Genomic DNA, 27631 nt, shown 5'->3' with positions numbered 1-27631 from the left:
TGGTCGCTTTCACGTAGTAGGATAAGCCAGACCTTTTGTTCATCCGGAAAGAGCAACATGCTGGTGCACACTGCGCAATCGCTCCCACTTCATTCTTCAAGCAGGGTGCGTGGGATAAACAGGAAGCCTTGGTTTGGCATTATGTCCAAACCAAGGATCATGGTCTGTTGCACCTTAACAAAGATCACTAGCCAACAACAACAATGGCTTGTTAGAGAACAACATAATCCCTGGCTTGATAGAATTCATCAAACCATAATCCCTGGTTTGAACATAACACAAAGCCAAGGCTCCCTGGTTTGTTTATCCTGCTTGCACCAAGAGGGGAGCAATCAGATAGTGTACATCAGTATGCTTCTCCTTCCTGATCAAGCACAATAAGCCACAAAATCTGGCTTACCAATGTGTGAGAATGGTTTGTCATTAGGGTTTTACCATTTTGAGGGCTAATGCACATCAGTTTCCCAGTTCAGACACAACAGAAGCCTACATTTTATGACAAAAAGGAAGAATTTGGAACAGATGAGAGAAAGGGCCCTTGACTATTGCATGCAACACAAAATCATAGTTTAGTGTTACATTCTGAACTGAGTGAAGATATTTGGAATACTGGAAAAGCACAATCCAATGATCTTGGGTACCAGTGGAAAAGCCTGAGATCTTGGACAGCTGCTGCCAGTCAGGATAGTCCAGGGGTCAGCCAAAATTGTGCACTCCAGATTTTGTTGGACTACAACCCCCATCCTCTCTGACAATGGATCGTCTAGCTGAGGTTGATTGGAGTTGGCAGTCCAACAAAACCTGGGGAACACCATGTTGGCTACCCTTATTGTAGACAGTACTTGGTCATTAATAACTGGGGTCTCTCTAGCAACCCAATACAGAAAGCCAAGAGGTTATTAAACCAGGTAACATGAACAAATGCAACCAACAGCCTTCAAAGTGGATCTTGCATATTTTATCTTCAATATGTAGTCTGAATTAGTGCATTTGTGTAATTTCATATCATTGGTCTGGCCTCAAGGGAAATATTTTGGATAAACTGCTCTTTTCCCTTTATTGCAAAGATAGTAGTCTGGCATGGTGTCCAGGCTCATCCTCTATGCCAAGTTAACCAGACAATTGGGCCTTATGCAGTGCGCACAGCTGTTAGCGAGCATTATTCAGACATACAACCCTCCCTACAGTCTATCATTACAATGTGTTTTCTGAGGCTTGCAGCAGTTGTGGCTTTCATTGTTCTCTCCAATTTCTAGGATTTAAAAGGATTGCACTGCTTCCTGCTCACAACTGTTTTATGCTGTTCTCTTAGACCTGCTTATCTTTATATAGTCCATATGGTTGTGGGTTTCTTTCCTCTGTCTCTTAATCGTATTTTTTGTGTGTGTTTTGCAAGCCATCCTGGAATCTTGAGTTGAAGGGCAGAGTAAAAATATACAAAATAAATGAAAATAACTTCTGTCCACTTTCTGATTTTACTCTTCATATCAGCTCAGATAAAAAGAAAAAGAAAACCAACCTTTAATGCTTGAGTATAAAGATAAAATGATGAAAATGTTAGAACCTTTGGCCTTTCTTATAAAACATAACTGGATTATACAGCTGCTAGCAATTAGAGATGACTTGCATAACTGAGTGCCAAGATATTTGTCTAATAAATATTTTTTTAATAGAATTGCATCTCATAATCCAGAAGTCAAGCAACTAAATCCAAAGGGATAAAGCTAAACTGCACTGCAAGGCCAGTTTTCTGCTTTTTGTTTTTCCTTCATGGAAGCAATTAATGTTTGTGACTCTGGAATCTGAATCTCAGGGCCGGCCCTATCATTAGACAGAGAGAGGTAAACACCTCAGGTGGCAAATGCAGGGAGGCAGCTTCTTAGCTGTTCCTCCCAAGCCCCCTTCAGTTGAACGACAGAGCTGTGCATGCCACACGGCCTATTCTGCACCCCCATAACTAGCCTGCTGTCTTCAGGTGTGGTGGAAGACACTATTCCACTGATGTAAGTTTAACTGCCAGTCCGCTAGTATATGGAATGGGGGGGGCACCATCTTGCCCTTTGCCTCAGGCAGCAACTTGTCTGGGGCCAGCCCCACTGACTCCCAGAGTGTGCACAGATGTAATGCTTATAGGGTAGAGGAAACTCGACCACTACACATTTTATACAGATATTAGAATCCCACAACATAAAAAGAGTAGAACTTGCAGAATTTCTCAAGATTTCTGTATTCTAAACATAGTGTACATTGATATTCCTCTTAGGAGGAAACAGAGCTCTGTTGCAGAGCATGCGCACAGCACATGCAATCCTCTATGGACACTTTCCTAGTGGGAGTAATGCTCATTCAGCACAATGGAACTTGCTTCCAAGTAAATATTAAAAAGGAGTGTGCTATACAGCTCCAGGTTCTACCCAGGAAATCTCCAACTAAAAGATCTCAGGTAGAAGAGATGGAGAAGACCCCTACCTCAAAACATACCAATAATATTTGGAGATGCCTTATACTGAAATCAAATTTACCTTCTAGAACTGGAAAGACTTTCTACAGTAACTGTTAAATTCAAAACACACACGTTAAAAAGGGCAAGATTACTAATTATAAGAGACACTACTTCATTAAACTGCTAATATCTCTATCAGGGGTAGCCAACGTGATGCACTCCAGATGCTGCTAGACTATAACTCCCATCATCCCAGACCATTGGCCATGCTAAAGGAGGGGAGTTGGTAGCCCAACAACATCTGGAGGGTACTTATCACCATCATTTATTTATATAGCACCATCAAATGCACACAACACTGTACATAAAACAAAACAATAAACAACAGTCCCTTCCAAAAAGGTGTGCACACATTGGCCACCCCAATCTGTTGTTGTTTTGTGCTTTCAAGTTGATTACGACTTACGGCGACCCCAATCTACATGAATAAAAATCAAGACCAATGACAGTGGTTCCTTCAAAGATGAAATCCAACAGTTCCCATCTGCAAGTAGAACAGATAGCATTCCAACACATTTCCCCTCTTTCTGCAGCCCCCTGCTGAAATCCAGGACACACTCCTGAGCAGATGTGGGGGAGCACAGAGGGCTGCAGTCTGCTTGCGCAACATTGGATGCCATCCTTTGTCTCTGCTTCTTCAGCTACATACACTGACTGTGCCATTTCATTCTCATATCAATGATGGTATTTTCCGTAGACCCCAGAAGAGGTCACAATGCCGGGCAAACACATTTTGCTACCTGAAGCAGAGCCATCACGTTTCTGCTCCCCCACCGCACCCTGACAAGAGCCAATGCTTGAAAAAGTCTTACAGGATCAGACACCAGTTCCTTCCTCAACTATGCCAATTGTTTCACTCTGCAGCAGAGCAGAGCAGGAACCCCAAGAAGTTCCATCAAGTCAGAGAAAAACAATACCGGCAAACTTCTGTGCATGTTTCTTCCAAGAAGATGATAGCTCATTAGCTTCCTTATATGCATAATAAGTTCCTTACTAAGGCAACTTCCTGTTTGCAGTCCCGTTTGCTTTTAAAGCATCTCCACAGTAGCCAAGTTCTTGTCCCTAAACTTTTACAGAGGTTTCCATTATTTAATTATCCAACCCATAACACAAGGCCGCTGTGATCCCAACACTTACTTCATTGTTTAATTTCCTGGTAGGAGCATCCTGACATAAAGATGTCAGCGTAATTCTACCAGCTCCTTTCAGAAACAAAACAGTATCTTGTTGATTCCTTATTGCACAGTTGGTAAGCCCCTTGTGCCACATCCAGAACAATGCATGCCAATGATGTAGCCATACACAAGAGGTCAACTTCATCAGAAACACAGCCTGCTATCCTGCCTCTAGCATCACTTAATGCCAATAATGCCAAGGGCCTATGCAGATGTCATGCTCACAATCTTTTAAGTGGTTTTAAAGATTCGAGCTGCAGGACTGCATGCTGCAAATTCTCCTCATCAGCTTTAACCACGGTAAAGGGTTACATGGTGGTTGCGACTTCGGGGGGGGGGGTTCAGTCACATACCTGTAAATTCAGGTTGCACAATTAAAGTCGATTTGGAGCTCTTGCCAACAGACCTGCTTCTCCCCCAAATTCTTTTTGCAATAAGGGGAAATGTACTAGGAAGTGCAATATAACATTTGCTTGACACAATGCCATCTAACCACCCTGTTAACAAACTCGAATGAATGCTCCATAAATTACTGATGTCGTCTAACCTCCCTGAAAACTCAGGATGAAGGCTGTCAGGAAGCGCACTTGGTCTCAAACCCTGGCTAAGAGGGAATCCTGCTTAGCATACGGCACGATTAACATGTGTGTTGATGTGCTGCTTAACTGGCAGAAGGAAAGCAGATGGGAATTCCATCCTCAACTGGAGAAGGGAAAGGCCCACTTCCATGCATCCCCTAAATCACTATTTGGAACACTGCACAGACTCTAATGCTGTTTCACATTCATGGTTTTTGGGACACCCTACCAATGTACCCAATTAATAACAGCAGTGCATACATCCCTAAATAAAAACTACTAACAAGCACAGTTTTCATTTAAACCCCCAGTTAAATTGCTGGGCCTCCAAGTACTCTATGGTGATTAGTTCAATGGAACGCTGCAAGACTTTTCTGGCCTTGCAAGAAAAGAAGAGAAAAACCACAAAATACTATTGCACCATTTCTGTGTAACAGTATGTGTTACAGAAGGACCTTTAGTAATCTTTGTGGGGATTTAATTCTCCATATTTATTCAGGACTGCCACAAGTGTCATAGCAGCTTTCATGGAGAAAACACAAGAAAAGAGAAAATAATAAAGCCTGAGAAATGAAAAATTTCACAGTTAAGAGTGCTGACCTCTGCACAAATTGTTAACTCCAATCATTTCAGTGGGAGAGTTCTGCCATCACTGTAAATCGGACTCCTTAACTTTGGGTGTAGCAGGCCCTTTTGGCTATATCTCAGGGTATCACATGACAGTTATGGGCAAGATGTTTCAACATTATCTCACAGTTATAAATGATCAGGTACAAGAATTTTAATTGTGCCCTAAAGAGCTAGTCTAAACTGCCATTAAGCTCTTAAATGGGAATGTCCAATTTACCTGCTACTTCCTTGAAAATAAAAAAAAGATAAGCATTATCAAGCAACAAGAGAAAAGAGAATATGAATCTAATTGAAAGCAAATAGACTCCTTCCCACCCCATGGCACTTAGTCACTAATGTTCCTCTTCAGAGTACGCCCATTGATTTCAGTGACTAAAACTGGGTATCACCCATAAGTGCCCTCTCTTCTCCCTGACCCCAAAATATCTTCATGTTTTTTTTTTTGTTACTGGCTCCTCTCCCCACCACTTTTGTCAAATGCCTTGGGATGGGGAAGAAAGAGTTATTCCATATAAGTTTGATCATGATCTCAAAACCAATGCAATTTGAACAAGCAGAATAAATGAGTAGCGAACTACTTCTGTTTGTTACAATTGCACAGCAACTGCATTTCTCACAGCTGTTGCAACAGAAGAACAAAAGAAAGATCGTTGGGGGAGTGGGGTGAAAAGAAGCATCACATGGATTTCCAGAATAAGTGAATGTGTTTGCAGAATGCCCACCATACATCTGCCCCATGTAAATACCTACAGTTGTGTCCAATACAACTCTGGTTTTTATTTAACCATATGAAGACAGAGGCACCTAGATATGCATGATGTAAAACATGCTTCTTTCAGTGGGCTAAAGCCACAATAAACATTTTCAACAGGATGTTGATATGCTTAATGTACACCACAGAGTTGCAGATATAAGTTACATTTTGCGTGGTGAAAATGCCAAATAGACACAGAAGTTGAAAGGCAAGTAGGGACAATATCCAAGATCTCCATCATCAGACATATTTCATCTTAGCATAGCCTGATCAGAATGGCAAGCAAAGCATACAACTTGTTGGAAAGGACCTCAAAGGTCATCTAGTCCAACCCGCTGCTGATACAGGAAATACATTGTAATGCAGCCTCTGTTTAAAAATCTCTAGCGAATAACAGTCCACCAGCTTCTAAGACAGTCTATTTCACTGCCTAACAGTTTCTACCAGCATGAAGTTTCTCCTAATGTTTAGTCTAAATACTTTTTTCTTAAAATTTGAAGCATTTGGTTCAGATTCTAGTATGTTGACAGAAAACAAATTTGCTCCATCATTTATGTGATATGATGGTGATCACATCACCTTTTAATTGTCCCTTCTCCAGGCTAAACATACCCAATGCCTTCAACCTTCCCTCATACGACTTGGTCTCCAGACCCCTCTCCATCCGTCACCCTCCTCTGGACATGTTCCATTTTGTCAATATCCATCTTAAAATGCAGTGCCCAGAACTGGACCACCCTACTGTAGGTGAGGCCTGACCAAAGCAGAATAGAGTGGCCAGAAATCTGCTTGTGCCTATGCTCTTAAATCCATTAAGACTGCAATCCTATACATGCTTACCGAGGAGTAAGTCCCATTGGACTTAATGCATAGCATTGCACTGTAAATAACTTTTGCGAATGTTGCTTTAGTGCATGTGAAATTTGCTTTTGAAATGAATGGGTATGGATTGGTTTGTTTTTATCTGAACATTTACATCCCTTTTCAGTATAATAAAATGGGTTCTTATATGTTTTCAACATTTTTAAAAAAACCTCATCAGCCTCAGCCATCATGGCTAATGATCAGGGATGATGGGAACTTGGGAATTCAGAAACATCTGGAGAGCCACAGGTTCCCACCCCTACTTTAGAAAGAGTAACAGATGAGAACTCAAGGGCATTCCCCTATAGCTGAAAAGCAACTCTCCTTGCAAGGAAAAATGGGTAATCAATAAGATACTCCTATAGACACAAGAGTTTATGAACCATGCAAAATCCAATCATTTACCCCTAGGACTCACTCCAGCCCCTATACCTCTGGTCTTTTCACAATTGTTCATAAGATTTCTCATTCAAGAAAAGACCAGAATAGCCAATGTGGTGCCCTCCAGATGTTGCTGGCCTACAACTCCCATCACCCATCACCCATCACTTTTGGCTATTCTAGCTGGGGCTTATGGGAGTTGGAAGCCAACAACATCCAGAGGGTGCCATGTTGGCTGTCCCTGAGTTAGACAGCATAGCACAACCCACAGGTGTACACACATGGAGTCATTTAAGACTCTGGGCTTCATGGTCTTACAACCATCCAAAGGGGTGGGGATACATATTCCTTCAGAAGGTGACAAGCCAGCGTCTGGGGAGCCTCCTGCCCATCCTGCTCAGGGGGATCCTGAACCTCTGCCTCAAAGCCCTACCCTGACAATCACCACTGAAAATAGTCGTGGAAACCAGCAGTGACAGCAGCAACAAAGAAAGGAAAGGGGGTGGGGCAGAATCCAAAAAAACAACTGGGAACAAAACAAGGGGAAATTGCCACAAGACTTGCCAAAAACCAAGCATCTTACCCAATTAATTACATCATTTACTCTTCCTGCTTCCTTCCCCACCCCCACAACTGCTCTTCTTTTCTCATTGACCAATGTATTGCTCTCCTCCAACTCTGTTACTTCAGTCTAGCTTGTTTTGCCTGTACAGGGACCATAATTCTTCCATGAACTTGTTAACTCTTGGCAACACAGAGGTTTTGGCTGTGTCCTGGATGGGCAACCTGTGACTCTCCAGATGTTGTTGGGCTCATCAGTTCCAGACAGCACGGCCAATTCTCTAGGAGGCTGGGAGTTGCAATCCAGCAACACTTGGAGAGCAGCAGGTTCCCCATCCTTGTGATGCATCATTACAGTTTTAGGCATGAGGCCCCTTGTCTCAAGAGTCAACAGTAAAACTCTGCACACTCCTAGAAGCAGGATTCTGCTCATCTCTTGAGCATTTCTAAGGAAGGGAACCACAACAGTCAGGTGACAACTTGCCGACCAATTTCAACAGTGGAAGAACATGCCAACGCAATTGGGAACCTGATAACATACTACAGATAAAAATTGAGCATTTGTACATAATGCCAGATAAGAGGAGGAAAATGCTTAGCTTTTTAAATTATACATAAAGAAAAGTGAAAGCCGTTCATTGGCCATTGGCTCCTATCCAATTGCTAACAATTAGCTCATGCTAGGCACAGGAAGGAGGTAGTGGCCAGCATCCCATACTTGAGCAGAGCACTATGGGGAAAGATAACACATTACGGGCCTAACACTTATAAGCACATCTTTAAAAATAAATGAGGACGTTCAGACGACTTCTGCGAAACAATCTGAGGTGCTTCCAGGCAAACTGAGCATGAAGAAATTAAAACACAGCCAGTGATCATCTTCTACAGCAAGGGGGAAGCTGGCAAAGTTGTCTGCAGAAGCTAGTCTCTCATTTTGTAGTTATTTACAGCTCACCATGCTGAGATACGAAAGTTCTAGCTGTTTGGTTAGAGCGGCAATAGTCTCTCTTGCACACACTAAACCATCACTTGATATTACAGCTATCAAGTGATGAATGCGTCCCTAGAAATCAACCGAAATTGAAATACTATCTGAGCTCCGCTAGGAGGTCCCAGCTTTTGCTTTTCATAACCATCCTCTCGTTCCCTCGCTCTCTCCAGACGCACAAATCCTTTCCCAAATATCCACAGCTTCGCGGGGGCAGAAGATAATCAGAAAGGGAATCTTAAGCAGGCACAAACTATGGATGCTACATTTCTAGATGTGCTCTAGCGACTAGAACATGAGGCAGTGGTAGTCGGGACTAGAAAGGATTTTGTTGTCGTTGTTATTAAAGACAAGAACCAGGGACGCGAACATGGGTTCACATTGACGATGCCAGGGTTCGTAACAATGGATTCCCATGCTCGAACTGGGTTTAATTCACTTACAACTAGGCACAGTTTCAACAAGCCTCTCCTGTCCCGATGCCCGAGGGACTCTGCTGGCTAGGCAGGGATTCGGGAGAGGAGCGGCGATGACCTGTTTGTCGCGCCCCCAGAGACTTTTCACCCCGTTTCGCATCCCGCTTGCAAAAACTCTCCTACGACTCAGGGGCGGCTTGTCGGCCAGCGGAGCTGCAGTCACTCCTAGGAGCGCTCCCTCCAAGGCTCTGCTGCCCCAAGCAGTATCCAGCCCTGGCTCGGCAGGGGCAACAGGGCGAGCAGCAGGAGATTGGCTCGGGCTCTGCAGTTGGAACAGGGGGAGAAGGCGAATACCAGCTCGGACGCCGCTCGCTCCCCCCCCCCAAACTTCTCCCTTTAGCTTCAGTTCTGGGGTGAGCAGATCGAGCCAGGACGAAGGAGCGGAGAGCGCCCAGCCGTCTCTCCAGCAAAAGTAACTGACCAAGCGGAATCTCTCATTAAAAAACAACCACCAAACAACTTACCACATGATCAAACTCATTTTTTAAAGTGTGTGAAGAATACCAACCTAAACTTCTACTCGCTCTTTTTCCATTCCCGGAGCCATTCAGAGGTTGCCAATGGCCATAGCCCCAGTCCAGAGCAACAAAGCCCCTCCCGATCCAGATGTTTATGGAAAGTCAGTGGGGCTGCGCTTCGGCGCTGCCGACGTTGTCAGCTGTTAACCCTTTAGGCAAACGGAGCGGGCGGAGGAGGAGAAAGGCGAGAGGGATCTAGAGAGCAGCAGCCCCACCCACCAATCGACCGGCAGCCGCCCCACTCCAATCCTTCCTCCTCCTCCTCCTCCTCGGGTAGAGTAGATTTGGGGTCAACCCAACAAAAAGAAAAGGGGCGTGCAGGGGAAGAGAAGGGATTTGCTTTTTCCTCCCTCTTACCGAGATTTGCCCGGATCCTGTGAAAACTCCCTACTCTGCATCCGAAGGAGGGGAAAGGGAGGAAGTTATGGTTCGTCGTTGTGCAGCCCGGACTTGTCGGCCTGGGTTGAGAAGCTATTTATTGAGCCTTCAAGGACGATCCCGTTTTCCTACGAATGCAGGAGGACAAGGAGGAAGAGGGGAAAAAAGAGGTCCTTCTGGGCTTGCCCTACTGTAGAGTCTCTCACCCCCCCCCGTTTTCAATTGCTTTCTTTACACATGTTCAACTCCTTGCCTTGTCCTCCAGTGAGCATGCGCACAACCTGCAAGCATGCCCAGTATCAAGAAGTGTTCCCCCTCCGCCCGAAGCTGTTGCCTTTACCCTGCCCTTTACCCCCTCAAGCTGCTGCACTTTTTTTTTATTGGTTTGGCTCGGGTTTGCGTTTCAGCAATGTGAATGTTCGGGGTGAAAGTGCAGTCGCTGTGGCAATAAAAACCAGTGACAAAACGTGGCTTAGATTACTAGAAAGGATTATTGGAGGTTTGCGGAAAAAATAGGTCTGCCCGTTGCTGTTACGAGGGATAGCTAAATATTTATTTTCTAAATGTGGTTTCAACGCCTGATAGCTATCGCGCTCTGGGCGTTGAGCGAGAAAACAGTTAAAGCAAGATTGAAGCGGAAAACAGGCCGATCTCCGCTCTCTTCAGGGGCAGCACGCCGCTGAGTAGTGCCACTTGGTGAAGAAGCGAGGGCGGGAGAAGGGAGACGGTTGTTTTCAAATCCAGCCTGCTTGTAGACTGGGTCTAAGGCAGGGATGGAGAATCTCCGGCCCCGGGGCCAAAGGCGGCCCCCTCCAGGCCTTGGGACGCTCTCCGGGCTACGCCCACTCCCCAGCAACACCCCTTGCCGCTCTGCTTTGCACCCTGGGGCGTTTTTGCCTGGCTGGATTGTGGCCTTGAACTCGGATTATTGTGTCTCCTGCTTGCCTAGATGAAGGGCAGAGAGGAGTGCATGTAGAAACAGCCCTAATGTACCAAGGGCAAATTCACCTTTGTTGCTCTGCCCCTTTTGCCCCTGAACCTGACCACCCCTGGCGTATGGCCCCTGGAAGGTTGCTGGGAAGCTAATGCGGCCCTTGGGCTGATAAAAGTTCTCCACCCCTAGTCTAAGGAAGTATACAGGATGGTCCCAAGTTGCTGAGGCTAAGGGAGTCTGTCTGGTGCAGGCCTATAGCGGGGGAGGGAGGGTAGGGGGCCTGTCCCCTAAAATCCCCCCATTTTTCTTTTACAAAAAATAAATTCATTACAGAAAAAAATTCCCCTACTTTTTTTGGTCACTCCCCCTGAACATTTAGGCTGGCAACTGGCCTGCCTGGATGGGGACTCCAATGTGTGCTGCATTGAGTTCCATGATAGAAAAAAGACAGGATATAAATGTATTAAATAAATAAGGAAATTTTGTTGGCCACTGTGGACAAGAAAGTAGCTAGGCCCCTTGGTCTGATCCTGTGTGACAAATGTGTGGCACACATCTTTTGTCTGTAACTTCTGTCCAATTGGGTTTACATTTCAAGATATATGAGCACGAGTACAGGTGTGGGTATGATAGAAATTTGGTTCCATGAACTTTGGGACTTGGCTCTTATGGAAAAATTAACTAATGCTGTTAGGGAAAGGAGAATACAAAAGCATTTGGGTGCCTTTTATTTGATTTAGGTCAAATTTATTGAGTATGCTGCCAAGAAAAAAATGGGTATATGACATCTCCAAGTCATGGGTATTCGTGGCGTGATACTTTTATTTGACAGACGATCTCTCTGTATATTATGTCTGATGAAGACACTCTGGGGGGAGGGGGAGGTTTTCTGCTTTGTACTTTGTTGTTTTTTGAAAATGAATAATTTTTTTTGTATAAAGGGTGGGCAGGTGTGCATCCCAGTCCTGTGCATGCTTCCTCAAAAGACTGGCCAATGAGTTCAATGGAGGTTATTCCAAAGTAAATCTACATATGGTTGCAGGCTTTTTCCTTAATTTTGGTACTGTTTCTTTATTACTGATGTTCTACACACTCACACTCTCTGTCTCTCACTCACTCACTCCCCCCCTCTAGGGAGTTCAGGGTTATTTATATGGTTACCTCCCTTTTTTATTGTCCCAAGAACTCTGTGAGGGAGATTAAGCTGCAAATTATTGACTAGTCCAAGGTTACTGAGTTTCGTTTGCTAAGTGAGGATTTGAACCCAGGAATCATAGGAAGCTGTCATACTGAGTCAGGACATGGGTCTACCTAGCTCAGTATTGCCTTCACTGACTAGGCAGAGGCTGGCCAGGATTTCAGGCAGAGTTGTCTCCCAGCAATTGCCAGATGCCAGTAATGAACCTGGGACCTTCCATATACAAATCTTATGCTCTCCCTCAGGTGTGGAGAAGCTTTGGACCTCCAGATGGCCAGGGATGACGGGAGTTGCACTTTAGCAACATCTGGAGGGCCAAAGGTTCCCCAGGCCTGCTCTATATGGTTGTTGTCCAAAACTCTAGCCACTATATCACACTGGCTGTTTGATATTCCTACTTCAATGCCATGCTCCCTCTAACCCTGTATTTCAACTTATCAAATCCTTAAAACTTATCTCAGTTCATAGATCTTCACTTTAAAAAAGTATATAGCCAATTAAAAACTATGGGTTGTATTCAGTGTAGTGCTGAGGAGGTCATTCCATCAGCCCAAGCATTTCTGGTTGCCCAATGGAACAATCACCTCCCTTCGCACACTGTTCTGAGGGTTCTCCTAACCCTCCAGAGCAGATTTGGGGAAGGTGTTGAGGGTGCACGAGGGGAAGAAGTCCTGTTGCAGTAGTGGAAATCCTTGTGCTAGCTTGCAATAGTGCAACAAGTTAGATGAATATGGCCCTATGTCTTTCAAATGAACAAAATGCACATTTATTGCCCTTTTATATCAGTGAGTCCAAATAAATAACTTATGTCAGGAGAGTTGCATATTTTTCCTGGGTAGGGTCTTGTTGAGTATAACAGCTGCATGGCCTGTAGAAATGTAACTGGCATGGAGATGATGCAACACTAGAAAGTTTCACCTATGGAGTGCTGGGTTCTATCCAACTGCACCATCACTTTGCAGCTGCTAAAGGCCCAGGATCTCTGCCAGGAGAAGACACAAAGGGCAGCAGTGGTATCTGACCAGCTGCTCTCTGAAATTGACAAAGGGGCTGATCATTTCTAAGTCTATGCTCATTTCCTGTTAAGTCTTTCAGCTGGAATCTTTACAATATATATCACACCCTTGCATTCCACATTAGCTGATCTGGGGAAATTACCATACTTTACATTTAAATTTACATCCTCCTTTCTATGCAAAATGTCCACTCAAGGCAGCGTAGAATATATTTAATAAAAACCAGTAACAAAACTATATGAATACAGTCAAACCATAAACCAATTGTATCTCTATTTTTTTTAAAAAGACAATGCAATATAATAGTCAAACAATACACCAACATTAGTAGAAACAGCAGAGACAGTTGAACAAAAACAGAGGAAAATAACTTAAAAAAAAAAAAAAGCCCAGCAAAACAATAAAATAACAGTACTCCGGCTGGGAGGAAAGGCAGGATATAAATCAAATAAATAATAAAATGCAATATATATATTGCATGACCTTTGAAGACCATTTTTAACCCCTATCCAGGATGTGCCCAGGGTACAGGGGAAAGGCCGTAGCCCAGTAGAAGAGCATCTGCTTTGCGTGCAGAAGGTCTCAGGCCCAATTCTTGGCATTCGGTGCTGGCTGGTGGCTCCATGTCAGTGGGGCAGAGGATCCACTAAGAGTTTTAGTCTGAACTTTCAAGGAGTTTGCTGAAGCATGTTGGATAGCAACCTGAAAATTTGGACTAAAACCTGGAGCGGATTCCACTGCCATGGATGCACCAGCTGCCACTGCTGGCATCTCCAGGTAGGTTTGGGAAAGACTTCCTGTCTGAATCCCTGGAGATAGTATAGGTCGTACTGAGCTAGATGGACCAATGGTCTGACTCGGTATAAGGCAGCTTCCTATATATGTGCTTCTGTCCTAGTTATACTACTGCATTTGTGACTATAAACTGCTAACTGGATTGCTTAATATGAGTATAATGTTGATATTATTAGCATTGTATATTGTTAGCTGGTATGTTTTATACTCATTTAAACTGTACTGTATAATAAACTTTATCCTATCAATATCATAATCCAGTAATTAGAAATTTTTATTACTTTACCACATAGAAAAACTGTTGTACTCATCAATATTTATATTGTATCTATTCTTTATGAATTCAGTTAAAATATTCCATTTAGCTTTAAATTTCTCTCTCTCTCTCTCTCTCTCTCGTTCACCACGTCTCATTAAATTCTGTGAGTTTATACATTATGACTACCCTCCACATTTTTGCCAGCCATTCTTTCACTGTGGTTCCACTCCAGTCACTTTGAGCATAATGGCTCTGACCCAGCAGGCACTCCTACCGGTGGAAGAGAGGGAGGCAATTTTTGTCTTTTTCTCCTTTCCCGCTGTGCTCTGCCAGATCTGTCCCAGAAGCTTGGGTGACCCTCTGGAACTGTGTTGGGTGCTGCTGCAGAGGGAAGGGGGGAAATGGAGAAAATAGAGAGCCTCCACCAGATCAGAGCCTGCATATTTGTGGGGAAATTGTTATATAAATATGGCTATGGTTTGGATTATATGTATACCTGTAGGAAAGAGATGCTGTTGCCAGTTTGATTCTCTCAAGTTGCAGGATGTGCAGAGGTGCGGAAAGGTCAATTACTTTTCCAAACGATGCCTGCAAGCATCTTAACTTGATTCACATAAAAATAGCATTAATAGGCAGTTTTTACAACTTTCAGGGTGTTCCCTCTCTCTTCTCCATGTTTGTTCTGTTTTAGTTTTTGCTCTAAAACTTTTTTTTTTTTAAGGAAAGGCTTTGGAAATAAAGACTTGTTGTGCTGTTGCACATGTTCTCAGGATGGGGCTAGCTTACCACCTTCTCAGGCTTAATGCCACAAAACAGGACATTGCATTGTAGGGAAGTTAAATACGCATTGTGGCACAAGTGTTTAGGATTGGAGTACCAGGCTGCATGCTTCTAAACCATGCTGTAAACCTTGATATACTTCTTAAGAGTATGATGGGGTGAGTAGCCTGATGATTGCCCACGCAGAAGCTTGAGTTGTTCTAAACTGGAAAAAAACAGCCTAAATGTTGGAATAAAACCTTACTTTTGAAGTACAGTAGGGCCCCACTCATACGGCGGGTTACGTTCCAGAACCGCTGTGAAGCAGAACCCATTGAATAGAATGGCGTGTGATGCCTGAAAACCACTGTAAAAGCAGAACAAGCGTCGTATGAGTGGGGCTTTAGTCTAATTGTGTCTAATTTGCGATTAGCAAATCGCTGTAAAGCGGGGCCCTACTGTACAGGAAAAATAAAAGGTTTTATTGGCTTTACAGAGCTAGAAATTTCCTTTGACAATAGCTGTGAACAAGAGGCTTTTGTCTTACTGTGCTGCATTGTTTCCGACACTCTGCTGGTATCTTGAGAGCTTGTGTAATGTACATCCGCGAGGTTTGAGCAATGTACTTGGTGGCAACACACACACCCTGTTTGAGGACCACTTTTAAGGGAACCAAAGCAGAGGGAGATAAAGCTCCTGTACTTCTGCTAACTTTGAAGAGGAAATTTTGGCCAGTGTAACTTGTCATTCAGTAGTGCAAATAGTGGAAGCTTTTTTGTTGGTTAATATCTATGCAATTTTTTTTTTGCATATTTTTCAAACAATGAATGTGGGCTTTTTTAGAGCTGCACCTGCTTAAATTCCCTTTTCTACAATAATAACATTGTAGCCAGGTGTTTGATTGGATCTAGACCAGGCTTTCCCAACCTTTGGGTCCTCAGATGTTGCTGGACTACAGTTCCCATCATTCCTGACCATTGGCCATGCTGGCTGGGGCTGATGGGAGTTGTAGTCCAGCAACAGCCTTTGGAAAAGGCTGATCTAGACTAACAGAGTAATCCTAACCCTCAGGTCTACTGAATGGGAGGAGTTACGATGTGGCAGAGATGCCTCTGTGCCAGTGGAGAAGAGCTATCTGGGTGTAGATCTGACACCACCAATAGCCAGCATTCTGTAGGTTGAGGTGGGGGTGCAGGTAGCCATGAAGCAGCTGAATCCAAAGCTCCTTCATTTCTCCAAGAAGCCCAAGGATCAGACTCATCAGCCATTCTAGCTTGGAGCAGGTGTAGTGGACCTCCCAACTCCCTGTGGTTTCAATCATGGGAGATTTTTACAGATTTGCTGAGGCAAAAACAAAGAGAAACATCCCCCCTCAACTCCCACCCTGGCTGGCATGAAACAACACAGTTTTGGAAGTGGCAGATGAATCTCCACCAATTTAGGATTGCATGTTAAGCTGATTTATTGCAAGTCAAGCAACTAGTCCACCTAATTCAATTTAATTTGTATTCAGTTCTTCAGCCAAAAAAAAAGTCCTTTAATGGCTGCAGTTCTATGCACATTTACATAAATGTTAAGTAGCAGTGAAATAAGTGAAATAATGATTTGGATCCATGCTGAGTTAGTTGTCTTTAGGTCTCATTGAAATCAATGGGCCCTAAATTAATGTCTAATTTGTCTCAGTGATATCCATGGGATCTAGGCTCAGCCAATTGGCAAAACAGAAGATTTATGGAATTTTAAAGCTGACAATGAGGCCATTGAACTTGTCAAGGATCAATACCTTGGCACAGTCCTTAACCAAAATGGAGACAATAGTCAAGAAATTAGAAGAAGGCTAGGACTGGGGAGAGCAGCTATGAGAGAACTAGAAAAAGTCCTTGAATGCAAAGATGTATCACTGAACACTAAAGTCAGGATCATTCAGACCATGGTTTTTCCCGATCTCTATGTATGGATGTGAAAGTTGGACAGTGAAAAAGGCAGATAAGAGAAAAATCAACTCATTTGAAATGTAGTGTTGGAGGAAAGGTTTTTGCATACCATGGACTGCGAAAAAGACAAATAATTGGGTTTGGAACAAATTAAACCAGAACTATCACTAGAAGCTAAAATTATGAAACTGAGGTTATCCTACTTTGGACACATAATGAGACCTGATTCACTAGAAAAGACCATAATGCTGGGAAAAACAGAAGGGAGTAGAAAAAGAGGAAGGCCAAACAAGAGATGGATTGATTCCATAAAGGAAGCCACAGACCTGAATTTACAAGATCTGAACAGGGTGGTTTACAACAGATGCTATTGGAGGCTGCTGGTTCATAGTCGCCATAAGTCGTAATCGACTTGAAGGCACTTAACAACAAAACATTTGCATAATCAAAAGCCCTGCATATTCAAATTATGTTGCTCAAGTTTTAAAGGGCCAGATGATTCAAATCTGGGGCAATTGATGAACAGCTTTGTTTCTAAAAGAGGTTTAGATAACAAGGTCATGAGAATGGTTGGGTTCCACTCAGACACCATGTTATTCCACATATTGATAACACAACTCTTGCGTATACCAGAAATTTGTTTATTTAGAAATTTGTTTATTTTTGAATGAATACACTAAAATGTGCGACCTTGATGTGGAAGATGAGTAACTGTGGCAAAGATCAATCATTGCAAGCCACCAGCAAGGCAAACAAATCATATTAGTGATTAATTTCATCGTTGTGCACATGAGTGGTATTCTACTGCGAATGTTGCTTTTCGTGGCATGGTTTAAATGGAGCACAGGACCAGGATGGATTTCAAGCACTCCAGAATGCTAGGTTGTTGGATTCAGTTGCCGTAAATATCAGGCTGTTATCCTAACCCCTACGTCTTTTAGCCTTAGCTTCTTACTGCAACTTCTTCTTGCAAGTGTGGAAACAGGAACTGCTTAGTCAGCGTCAGCATGAGACTCAGAATGCCTCTGGGAGAGAGGAAACCACAGCAAAGAGGGCAAATATAAATTTAAAGTGAAGAGAACAGTGGAACACTTTGAAAATTCTGTACTAACAACAGAATGAGGACAACAGGAAATGTTTTAAATGTGGATCCCACAGTATGTGACCTAATTAAGCCAGAGATCCTAAGGTAGAATGAACATTTGGAAAGGTTTGATTTCTGAGCAGGAAAGTCTGAAAAACTGAGCTAGAATTTGTTTTGGTTTGGTTCACTTCAAGGCAGAAATTAAAATATAATTTCTATTTCTCTGGGATTAAATATCTTAAAAAGACAAAATAAAATTCACCTTTATCTTCCCAGATTTTAAAAGAATAGATGTGCACTAAGCAAGGGAAATGATAGAACTCAATCAAGCAGGGCAGGAAAGCTCTAATAAAAATGAATATTTTTGTGAAAATAACGTACAAAAATGCATAATTAGGAGAAATTACTTGCAAAAATATGTACATGAGTCAAAACTGCATACAAAAATGTGCTTCTCAGGAGAACTCTGCACTAAAATACTGAAGAATATTCATGAGGATTATTTTTTAAAAAAATCATAAATAGCTGCAAAATGTGGAAAATTGAAATTAAGATTGAAAAAAATAAACTGTGATAACTGAAATTGTCAGAGCCTTCCATTCTTAGTTCTTGGCACCCCCACATTTGATGTTAGTTTGAAAGGAGGGCTACATGCAAACATTTATTTGTAATTATTTTTATACTGCTTAATATCACAGTTTCTAAGTGGTGTACAATAGGGGGATACAGCTTAAAATCAGTTAAAATTAACTACAGAAATCAGGGGGGGAATTAAAATGCCTGTTGAGATTAAAAAGTCTACACCAAGTGCTGGAAGTTCAGCAAGAAAGGGACCTGTCTGATCTCAGCTGGGAGGGAGTTTCACAGAATTGGACCGACAATAATGAATGCATGGCTCCTAGTGGTGACATGTCTGAGCCACAGGGGACAATTAACAGAAGTACCTTGAATCTGGCCTGGTAGCATATGGGCAGCCAGTGCAAACTTGTAAACACCAGAGTTATGTGTGGAGAGTTGTCTGTCCCCTCCAATTGTCTAGCTGCAGCAATTTGCACCAGCTGGAGCTTCCAGACCAGGCCTACGGTAGCCCAACATTGCAATAATTAAGTCTTGAGGCTATCTATGCATGAATGACCATGGCTAGTCAGGCTATCCCTGTATACATACTCCTATGTACATCTGTATGGTTCCTCCATCTGAATAGGAAACCTGGCTATTCAGGGTGAATGGAGGAATCCCTTTTTTTCATGGGCTGTTTGCTCCCTTTTGTTTCAACTGTTTGCTGTCCTGCAAATGGACAGTTCTGGATCTTGTACATTTCTTAATCCACAGCTTAAGATATCTACCCCCTTAGGAAAAAAAGAAGAGAGTAGTTGGCCATAGGCTCCAGATCAGCTTTCATTGTGCAATCTGAATTTGCTGGTATGTGATTGAATCCCACCCAAAACAGTGATAGCCTGAAAGGGCCCAATTAGCTATTGACTCCACTAGGACTGCATCAATGCCACTTCCACCCTTCCCACCACACCATTCAACTCACTTTGCCTGAGCTCTTGAGTCCTCCACCCCAACTGTCTGCCACAGCTGCAAGCTTCACTTCCACAAAAATTTAAATAAATTCAAATTCTAGGACCTCCCAGCTATTATTTCTGCAGGTATTGAAACGGCTGAGAGGGCACTGAGGAAGTGGATGTTAACACTCTTGCTCTGCAAGTTGCCAGAGTCAGGCTGTTCATTAAGAAAAGGCTTTGCTGCTCTGGCAAGGCAGAACCTGTCACTGATGGCCTCATTTTCCTTAGGCATTCTGTGCATGAAACTTATGTTGGAATACGTGGTTCAACTCCAACTTGTGGGTTGAGGCTGCATGGGGTTAAAAAGGGTAGCTAGAGAGACCTCCTGATGGCTAGACTAATACCTATCCTTTGATCTCCTGCTGTCTCTCCCTTCCTGCTAGACTGATATGCATAGGATGTTGACCACATCTCCTTCCTTCTTCTTCTTCTTTCTCTTGAGAGTGAGAGCAGACATACTCTCTTTGTCTCTCCCTCTCCTCCAAGCATGAGGGCAAACACTAAGCTTAGTGTCTGCATCTCCAGCTTAGCTAGTTAGCTAGATGTAGAACTCTTTCCTATCAAGTACAGTAGGACCCCACTCATACGGCGGGTTACGTTCCAGACTCCCGCTATAAAGTGAAAACTGCTGTAAAGCAGAACTCATTGAATAGAATGGCACGCGATGCCTGAAAACTGCCGTAAAAGCGGAACAAGCGCGTATGAGTGGAGCTTTAGTCTAATTGCGTCTAATTGAGACCGCTGTATTAGCAAATCGCTGTAAAGCGAAGCGCTGTAAAGCAGGGCCCTACTGTATGTACTTCCAGAATAGTTATTTCTTACTTTAAAGCTTAAAGTCTCTGTCTGACTAATTTGCAGGGAAGGTGTAATCTTTAGCAAAGATTCAAACACATAAAGGCTCACTCAGTCTCTCCATTCCCAATTTTGCCACTCTGCGACAGGTTATAGGCCCAGCCATGCAAAGGAGATCTGAGTAATTAAAAGAGCTTTTTCTGTTGCGAATCAAGGAAGCTAGCAAAGACCTTCGGAGTTTAGTCAGTAAAGAGTTAAGCCTTTTTCTCAAGAATGGCTACCATCAAAGAATGGCTGAGCATTGATAAACTCTCACCTGGAAACTGGAAGCTGTGGTCATTTCGGATGGGATGTCACTTAAAGCAGCAGAAGCTAATGGAAGTGATCAAAGGCCCAGAACTGGGACCACAAGAACCCTTGGAGGAAACAAGGAGAGTTTGGACCAAGAAAAATGAAAGATCTCAAGATCTCATAGTGAAGTGCGTAAGTAACTCGCAAAGCCCTTTGTTCATTAACTGTAAGAATGCCAGAGAAATGTGGATTGCACTGGAGTCAAATCACCAGCCAAAAAGTCAAGACCATTTAATTTCAATGTTACGTAGTCTTATTAACTTGCAAATGAAAGATGACTCATTAGAAGAACACCTCACTAAGTTTATGGTGTTGAATCAGGGAATCGAAGAATGCAGCACTAAGCTGGATGAGCCAACTAAAATTGCTCTGTTTCTAGATTCCCTGCCAAAATCAATGAATGCTTTCTGCCTCATATTGTAACAACAGCAAAAGACTCTGAATGAAATTATATCAGAAGTCAGAGAGCAATTCTTTCAGCAAAACGAAAGAGATGCTGCAGGGAAGGACAGTGTTCCTTAGCAAACAGACTTCTGGCCAAATGCCAGTCATATGCAGATTTGAAGAACAAAAGAAGCAGTCAAAAGGTATTAAAGCAAGGGCTGTTGATCAGTGCAACAAGAAAAGGAAGTCTGAAGGACAAAATAAAGGATTTAAAAAGACAGACAAGAAAGATTTCAACAGTTTACAAGTTACTCATGTTGAAAAATGAAATAATAATAGTAAAGTCTATGTGGACAGTGGAGCAACTGCTCATATGTTAAATGAAAAAACCCTATTTGAAAGTCTAACCCCACGTGGAGGCTCAGTTAAAGTTGCTGACTCACGAGAAGTGCCCATAAAAGGGGAAGGGAATGCAAAGCTGGTTTGCCAGACACCAAGTGGTACCAAGGAGATTTACCTTAAAATGCACTCTGGACTCCAGGAATTTCTAATAATTTGATCTCTGTCAGTGAGGAAACCAATAAAGGATGTTCAGTGCTATTTGAACAAAATTCCTGTGCGATTTCTTGAGGTGGTGTAATTATATGCACAGCTACTAAGAGAAAAGGAATGTATGAAATTAATCAGCAAAGTCCAGAGGCTAATATTGTGAAGGACTGCTGTAACAAGCCATGTTTGCATTTATGGCATAGAAGGCTTGGACACAGAAACATTCAAAAGAATAATTTAGTAAAAGGCATGGAAATTGAACCCTGCCAAGAAAAGGGAAGACGTACACGCTGTGTTAAAGCTAAAGGGACAAGACCAAGTTTTCCTAAGCAGAGTGAAAGGAAGACTAAGTGCCCCCTAGAGTTGATTCACAGTGACATATGTGAAATGCCAATTCCTTCAAATGGTGGAAATAGATATATTGTTAGTTTTATTGATGACTATTCAAGATTCACTGTAATCTATATACTGAAAGAGAAGGGGCAAATGCTTCAGAAACTCAAAGAGTATATTGCAATGGTGACCACTAAACTCCAGGGAAAGCCACAAATTCTACATTCTGACAATGGAGGGGAATACATGTATCATGCTACCCAGCAGTTTCTGCATGAACATGAGATTGAGCATCAGACCACTGTACCTCACAACCCGGAACAAAATGGCATCTCAGAGAGAAAATTCTGAACCCTTATTGAGATGGTGAGATCAATGCTAGATGATGCCAATCTCCCACAGAAACATTGGGGAGAGGCAGTGTATACTGCCTCCTATCTACAGAATTGTTTGCCAACAAAAGCAAATGGCAACAAGGCTCCATTCAAATTATGGCATGGACGCATACCCAGTTTGGCTCATCTAAAGGTGTTTGGATCAAAAGTGTATAGTCACATACCACAACAGAAGAGAACCAAATTGGACAACAGTACAAAAGAAGGAATCTTTGTCGGATATTCTGAAAAACAAAAAGGATACAAAATCCTAAATCCCCAAACAGAAAGGATTGAAATCTAAAGAGCTGTCTACGTTGATGAAGGTCAAAGTGCATTTCAACCAGAAGGGGCACCATCCCAAGACCACAACAGTGAAGAAGATAACGTTGAAATACCATACTGTACTACAGATTACAGCAACATGTGTCTGGCTATGGTGACACATGCCTTAGTTACATCCCACTTAGACTACTGTAACGCGCTCTACGTGGGGCTGCCTTTGAAGACTGTTCAGAAACTTCAGCAGGTGCAACGAGCTGCAGCCAGAATGTTAACTGGGGCTGGTTACAGGGACTATACAACTCCCCTGCTGCAACAGCTCCACTGGCTGCCAGTCTGTTTCCAGACACAATTCAAAGTGCTGGTTATGACCAATAAAGCCCTATACGGCTTAGGTCAGACCGTATCTCCCTATATGAACCTGCCCGGGCCCTGAGATCTTCAGGAGAGACCCTTCTCACGATCCCAACACCTTCACAAGTGCAACTGGTGGGGACACGAGATAGGGCCTTTTCGGTGGCTGCCCCTAGGCTCTGGAACTCCCTCCCTAGGGAGGCAAGAATGGCCTCCTCTGTGCAGTCTTTCTGCCGACAGCTAAAGACTTTTTTCTTCCGGCAGGCCTTTGGAACTGAAGGTTTTAAGGGTAGTGACTGAAGAGGATGCTGTAAATTATTGTTTTGCCTGTATGCTCCTAAACTGGGTTGCAGTATTTTAAGAGTAATTGGTTTTAACATCTTAATAGTTTAATCCTGTTTTAATGCTGATTTTATATGTTTATATGTTTAATATTTTTATAGGTTCTTAATGATGTGTACTTGTTTTTATCTGGAAGCCGCCTTGAGTTCCAGTTTGGAAAAAGGGCGGGGTATAAATAAAGATAACAACAACAACAACAACAACATGCCAGCACTGGAGGACAGTGAGAAATCTGAGCAAGAAGAGGAACCTGCACAGCCAGAAGGGGCAGCAGAGGATCCTGCACTAAGACGCTCTAACCACACCAACAGAGGTGTACCTCCACTGAGACTGTCCTGCCTGGCAAGGGCTGATGAACTTCCAGAGTCAAAGCTATGGAAAGAGATTGAAGCCTTACCCAAAGCTGAAGCTGAGAGGTGGAGGCAGGCAGCCAAGGAAGAGCTGGAAGCTCTACACAAGAACAAAACTTGGACACTTACCAAGCTTCCTCAAGGAAGGAAAGCTGTAGGTTGTAAGAGGGTGTTCAAGAAAAAGCCAGATGCTGAAGGAAATATTGAGAGATACAAGGCAAGACTAGTGGCCAAAGGATACTGTCAAAAGTATGGACAAGACTACTATGAAATTTTTGCTCCTGTAGTCAAACATACAACAATCAGAACTCTTCTGAGTGTTGCTGCTAACAAGAAAATGCATGTGGAACACATGGATATAAAAAACAGCATTCTTGCATGGACAAATAGAAGAGGAAATCTACATGCAACAACCACCAGGTTTTGAAATACCAGGAAAGGAAACCCTAGTATGCAAACTACAAAAGAGCATCTATGGACTGAAACAGGCTTCAAGAGCATGGAATGACAAACTGAACCAAATGTTCTTGAAAGAAGGCTTTAAAAGAGGCGAAGCAGACAAATGCCTGTACAGCAGATTCAAGAACAACAAATGGACTTATATTTTGATTTATGTAGATGATTTACTACTGGCTTATGAGAATCCACAAGACAAGCAAGAGTTAGTAAATAATCTAAACAAGGAAGTTGAAGTGAAATGTCAAGTGAAGTTGAATTGAAAGAGAGGAAGATGGATCCTTTCTGCTGAACCAAAATCAAAAGATTCAAGACCTACTTGAGAGTCTAGGACTGAAGGATGCACATCCAGCACCTACACCAATGGAAGTAGGCTACTTGAAACCAGACCAGAACAATCAACCATGGGAAGACAATGAAAGCTACAGACAAGCTATAGGAAAACTCCTATACATCAGCACAATGACCAGACCAGACGTGGCGTAAGCAGTGAGATACCTTTGCAGAAAAACCAGCTTGCCAACCAAGAAAGACTGGGAAGCAGTCAAGACAGTGGCAAGATATTTGAAAGGCACTGCAAACCTAAAACTAAAGCTATAAACTACTCAAGATCCCAAGCTTCTGGGATATGCTGATGCTGACTGGGCTGGAGACACCAAAGATCGCAAGTCAACCAGTGGAAACTTGTTCTACTATCGGCAGTCACTTATCTGCTCAGCAAGTCGAAAGCAAGAGACTGTAGCACACTCATCTACAGAGGCAGAGTATGTATCAGCTGATGAAGCATGAAAGGAAATGATGTGGCTACGCAAGCTTCTACAAGACTTAGGCATATCTGAACCAGAGCCTATCAGAATACTTGAGGACAATCAAGCTTGCATAAGACTCGTGGAATCACAAAGTTCTCGCATGGAACACATTGATGTGAAGTTTCACTACCTAAAGGACATAAAGGAGAAAGGACTTCTAGAGATGATCTACTGCCCAACAGAAGAGATGACAGCTGATGCATTGACCAAGCTGTTGGGCAAAGTCCGACACCAGAAACTACGAGGCAAGATGCACCTTGTAGAGTGACCCAAGTTCTTGTTGAGGGGTGTTGGAATATGTGGTTCAACTCCAACTTGTGGGTTGAGGCTGCATGGGGTTAAAAAGGGTAGCTAGAGAGACCTCCTGATGGCTAGGCTAATGATCTCCTGCTGTCTCTCCCTTCCTGCTAGACTGATATGCATAGGATGTTGACCACATCTCCTTCCTCCTTCCTCCTCCTTTCTCTTGAGAGGGAGAGCAGACATTTTCTCTTTCTCTCTCCCTCTCCTCCAAGCATGAGGGCAAACACTAGGCTTAGTGTTTGCATCTCCAACTTAGCTAGTTAGCTAGATGTAGAACTCTTTCCTATGAAGTATGTACTTCCAGAATAAAGTAGTTATTTCTTATTTTAAAGCTTAAAGTCTCTGTCTGACTAATTTGCAGGGAAGGTGTAATCTTTAGCAAAGATTCAAAGGCTCACTCAGTCTCTCCATGCCCAATTTCGCCACTCTGCGACAACTTACACCTGCAATATGCAGCTGGTAGCCTGAAATGAAATATGTTTTGCAATGAAAGGAAGATCTAAGTTGCGTCTAGATTACTAGAATCTAATTGGCTGTTTATTGGGCATTCATTCTGATAGGTTTCCAGGGAGATTATACAATGTCACATCAAACAATTGTTATCCCACACTTTCTGGTGCATTTTCTCATCACTTTCTACAAAAATCCAGGGGTTTTGGGGGGGGTGGGCAGGAAGAGAAGTGGGTTTGTTGTGCTAGAGCACCAAATCCATTCTAATTGTGCCACCATAAGTTAGTCCCAGTGTCTGCACTTGGCACACAAAAAGTATGCGCAGGGGAAACTGAATTTCTGTTCCTTAAGGGCACTCATTTATTTAATGCCATTTTTTCTCCTCCATAAACGTGGGGAAAGGAAGCATCCTGAAACTTATGAGCTTAAAGGAGTGGCAGTAGGTGGTATCTCCCAGCTAGCTTTAAATTATTATGATTAATTCAGTTTGTGAATTGCCTAATACGAAATATTCTTTAGGTGACATATACAGTAAAACAGACAAAATTAACATAATTCAATCAAAATCCAGAAATCAATAAAACCGAGCAAGCATAATAAAATCCACCTATAAAATCCAACATAGACAGACACAAATCAAACATCAGCAACTAGTACAATTGACATTTCCACACTTATTTGGGAGTAAAGCCATTGAAGTCAGGGGAAATTACTTCCAAGTAAACATGTATAGGATCAGACTTTAAATGCTTTAATACCAATTACATTTGCTTAGGGAGAAACTCTTTTTTACATTTCTGTGTAAACCAAGTTTAAGAGTAGGATGTCATTGATTTAAGACTGCCTGAAAGAGGCGGTAGTGAGACCACTCCTGAAGAGACCCTCCCTGGACCCAGAAAATCTAAATAACTATAGGCCAGTAGCAAATGTTCCATTCCTGGGCAAGGTCCTTAAACGAGTGGTGCCAGGCCAGCTCCAGACACTCTTGGAAGAGACCAATTATCTGGATCCATTTTAGTTGGGTTTCAGGCCTGGTTTTGGCACGGAAACAGCCTTGGTCACCCTGTATGATGACCTCTGTCGGGAGAGAGACAGGGGGAGTGTGACTCTGTTGATTCTCCTTGAACTCTCAGCGGCTTTCCATACCATCAACCATGGTATCCTTCTGGGAAGACTGGCTGAGTTGGGAGTGGGAAGGACTGCATGGCAGTGGGTCCGCTCCTACTTGGTGGGTCGGCTCCAGAAGGTGGTGCTTGGGGAACATTGCTCGGCACCCTGGACTCTCCAGTATGGGGTTCCGCAGGGGTCAGTTCTGTCCCCCATGCTGTTCAGCATCTACATGAAACCGTTGGGTGTGGTCATCCGGAGCTTTAGAGTGCGTTGCTATCAGTATGCTGATGACACACAGCTCTATTTCTCCTTTTCATCTTCAGGTGAGGCTGTCAATGTGCTGAACCAGTGTCTGGCTGCGACAATGGACTGGATGGGGGCTAATAAACTGAGGCTCAATCCAGACAAGACTGAGATGCTGCTAGTGGGTGGTTCTTCTGACCAGATGGTGGATGTCTGACCTGTCCTGGATGGGGTTCCACTCCCCCGAAGGAGCAGGTTCGTAGCTTGAGGGTTCTCCTAGAACCATCTCTGTCACTTGAGGCTCAGGTAGCCTCAGCGGCACAGAGTGCCTTCTACCAACTTTGGTTGGTGGCCCGGCTTTTAGAGATTGTGTAAGACAGCTGAATGCTGTGATTTTTGGAAATAGCCATCATTAGCCTTGTGGTGAACTGTTGATTTAAATAGCTTCTCCATAGGACTCAATTTTAATGATTTAAATCACAGTTTAAATCACTGTTTGTTTGTTGTTTGTCCGTCCGTCCATCCCGCCCTCCCAGTAGGAGCCCAGGACGGCAAACAAAAACATTAAAAATACTATAAAACATCATAAAAACAGACTTTAAAATATATTGCAACAAAACAGAACTGGCTGAAGAACTCTCAGAACCGCTGTCTATTATCTTTGCGAAATCATGGAGGACTGGTGAAGTGCCGGATGACTGGAGCTAATGTCGTCCCTATCTTCAAAAAGGGCAAGAAGAAGGAACCGGGGAACTGCAGACCAGTCAGCCTAACATCAATCCCTGGAAAAACT

The 27631-nt window shown here is 43.0% G+C and overlaps 2 protein-coding genes across 10 annotated transcripts in view; both read right to left on the bottom strand.

Moving 5' to 3' along the window:
- WIPF1 (WAS/WASL interacting protein family member 1) overlaps nt 1-10064 on the bottom strand; it is an 80790-nt gene extending 70726 nt beyond the window's left edge. For 4 of the 7 annotated variants that reach the window (XM_061608434.1, XM_061608439.1, XM_061608433.1 and 1 more), the window contains exon 1: nt 9419-9763. The gene's annotated coding sequence lies outside the window, so the exon portion shown is untranslated. Of the gene's footprint in view, nt 1-8877; nt 8897-9418; nt 9764-9785 lie in introns of those variants that run through there. The other 3 variants (XM_061608437.1, XM_061608438.1, XM_061608441.1) reach the window with 2 other exon arrangements.
- A 3132-nt stretch (nt 10065-13196) lies between these two features.
- The window catches only part of CHRNA1 (cholinergic receptor nicotinic alpha 1 subunit), a 48679-nt gene continuing 34244 nt past the window's right edge, over nt 13197-27631 (bottom strand). The window contains exon 9 of one of the 3 annotated variants that reach the window (XM_061608432.1): nt 13197-14389. In XM_061608432.1, the coding sequence (XP_061464416.1) occupies nt 14241-14389 (149 nt within the window). In that variant the 3' untranslated portion in view covers nt 13197-14240. The other 2 variants (XM_061608428.1, XM_061608431.1) reach the window with 2 other exon arrangements.

This window comes from Rhineura floridana, chromosome 2, assembly GCF_030035675.1.
Source record: "Rhineura floridana isolate rRhiFlo1 chromosome 2, rRhiFlo1.hap2, whole genome shotgun sequence".
In the NCBI taxonomy this organism is placed as follows: domain Eukaryota; kingdom Metazoa; phylum Chordata; class Lepidosauria; order Squamata; family Rhineuridae; genus Rhineura; species Rhineura floridana.
This window is presented reverse-complemented; position numbering and strand designations above follow the sequence as displayed.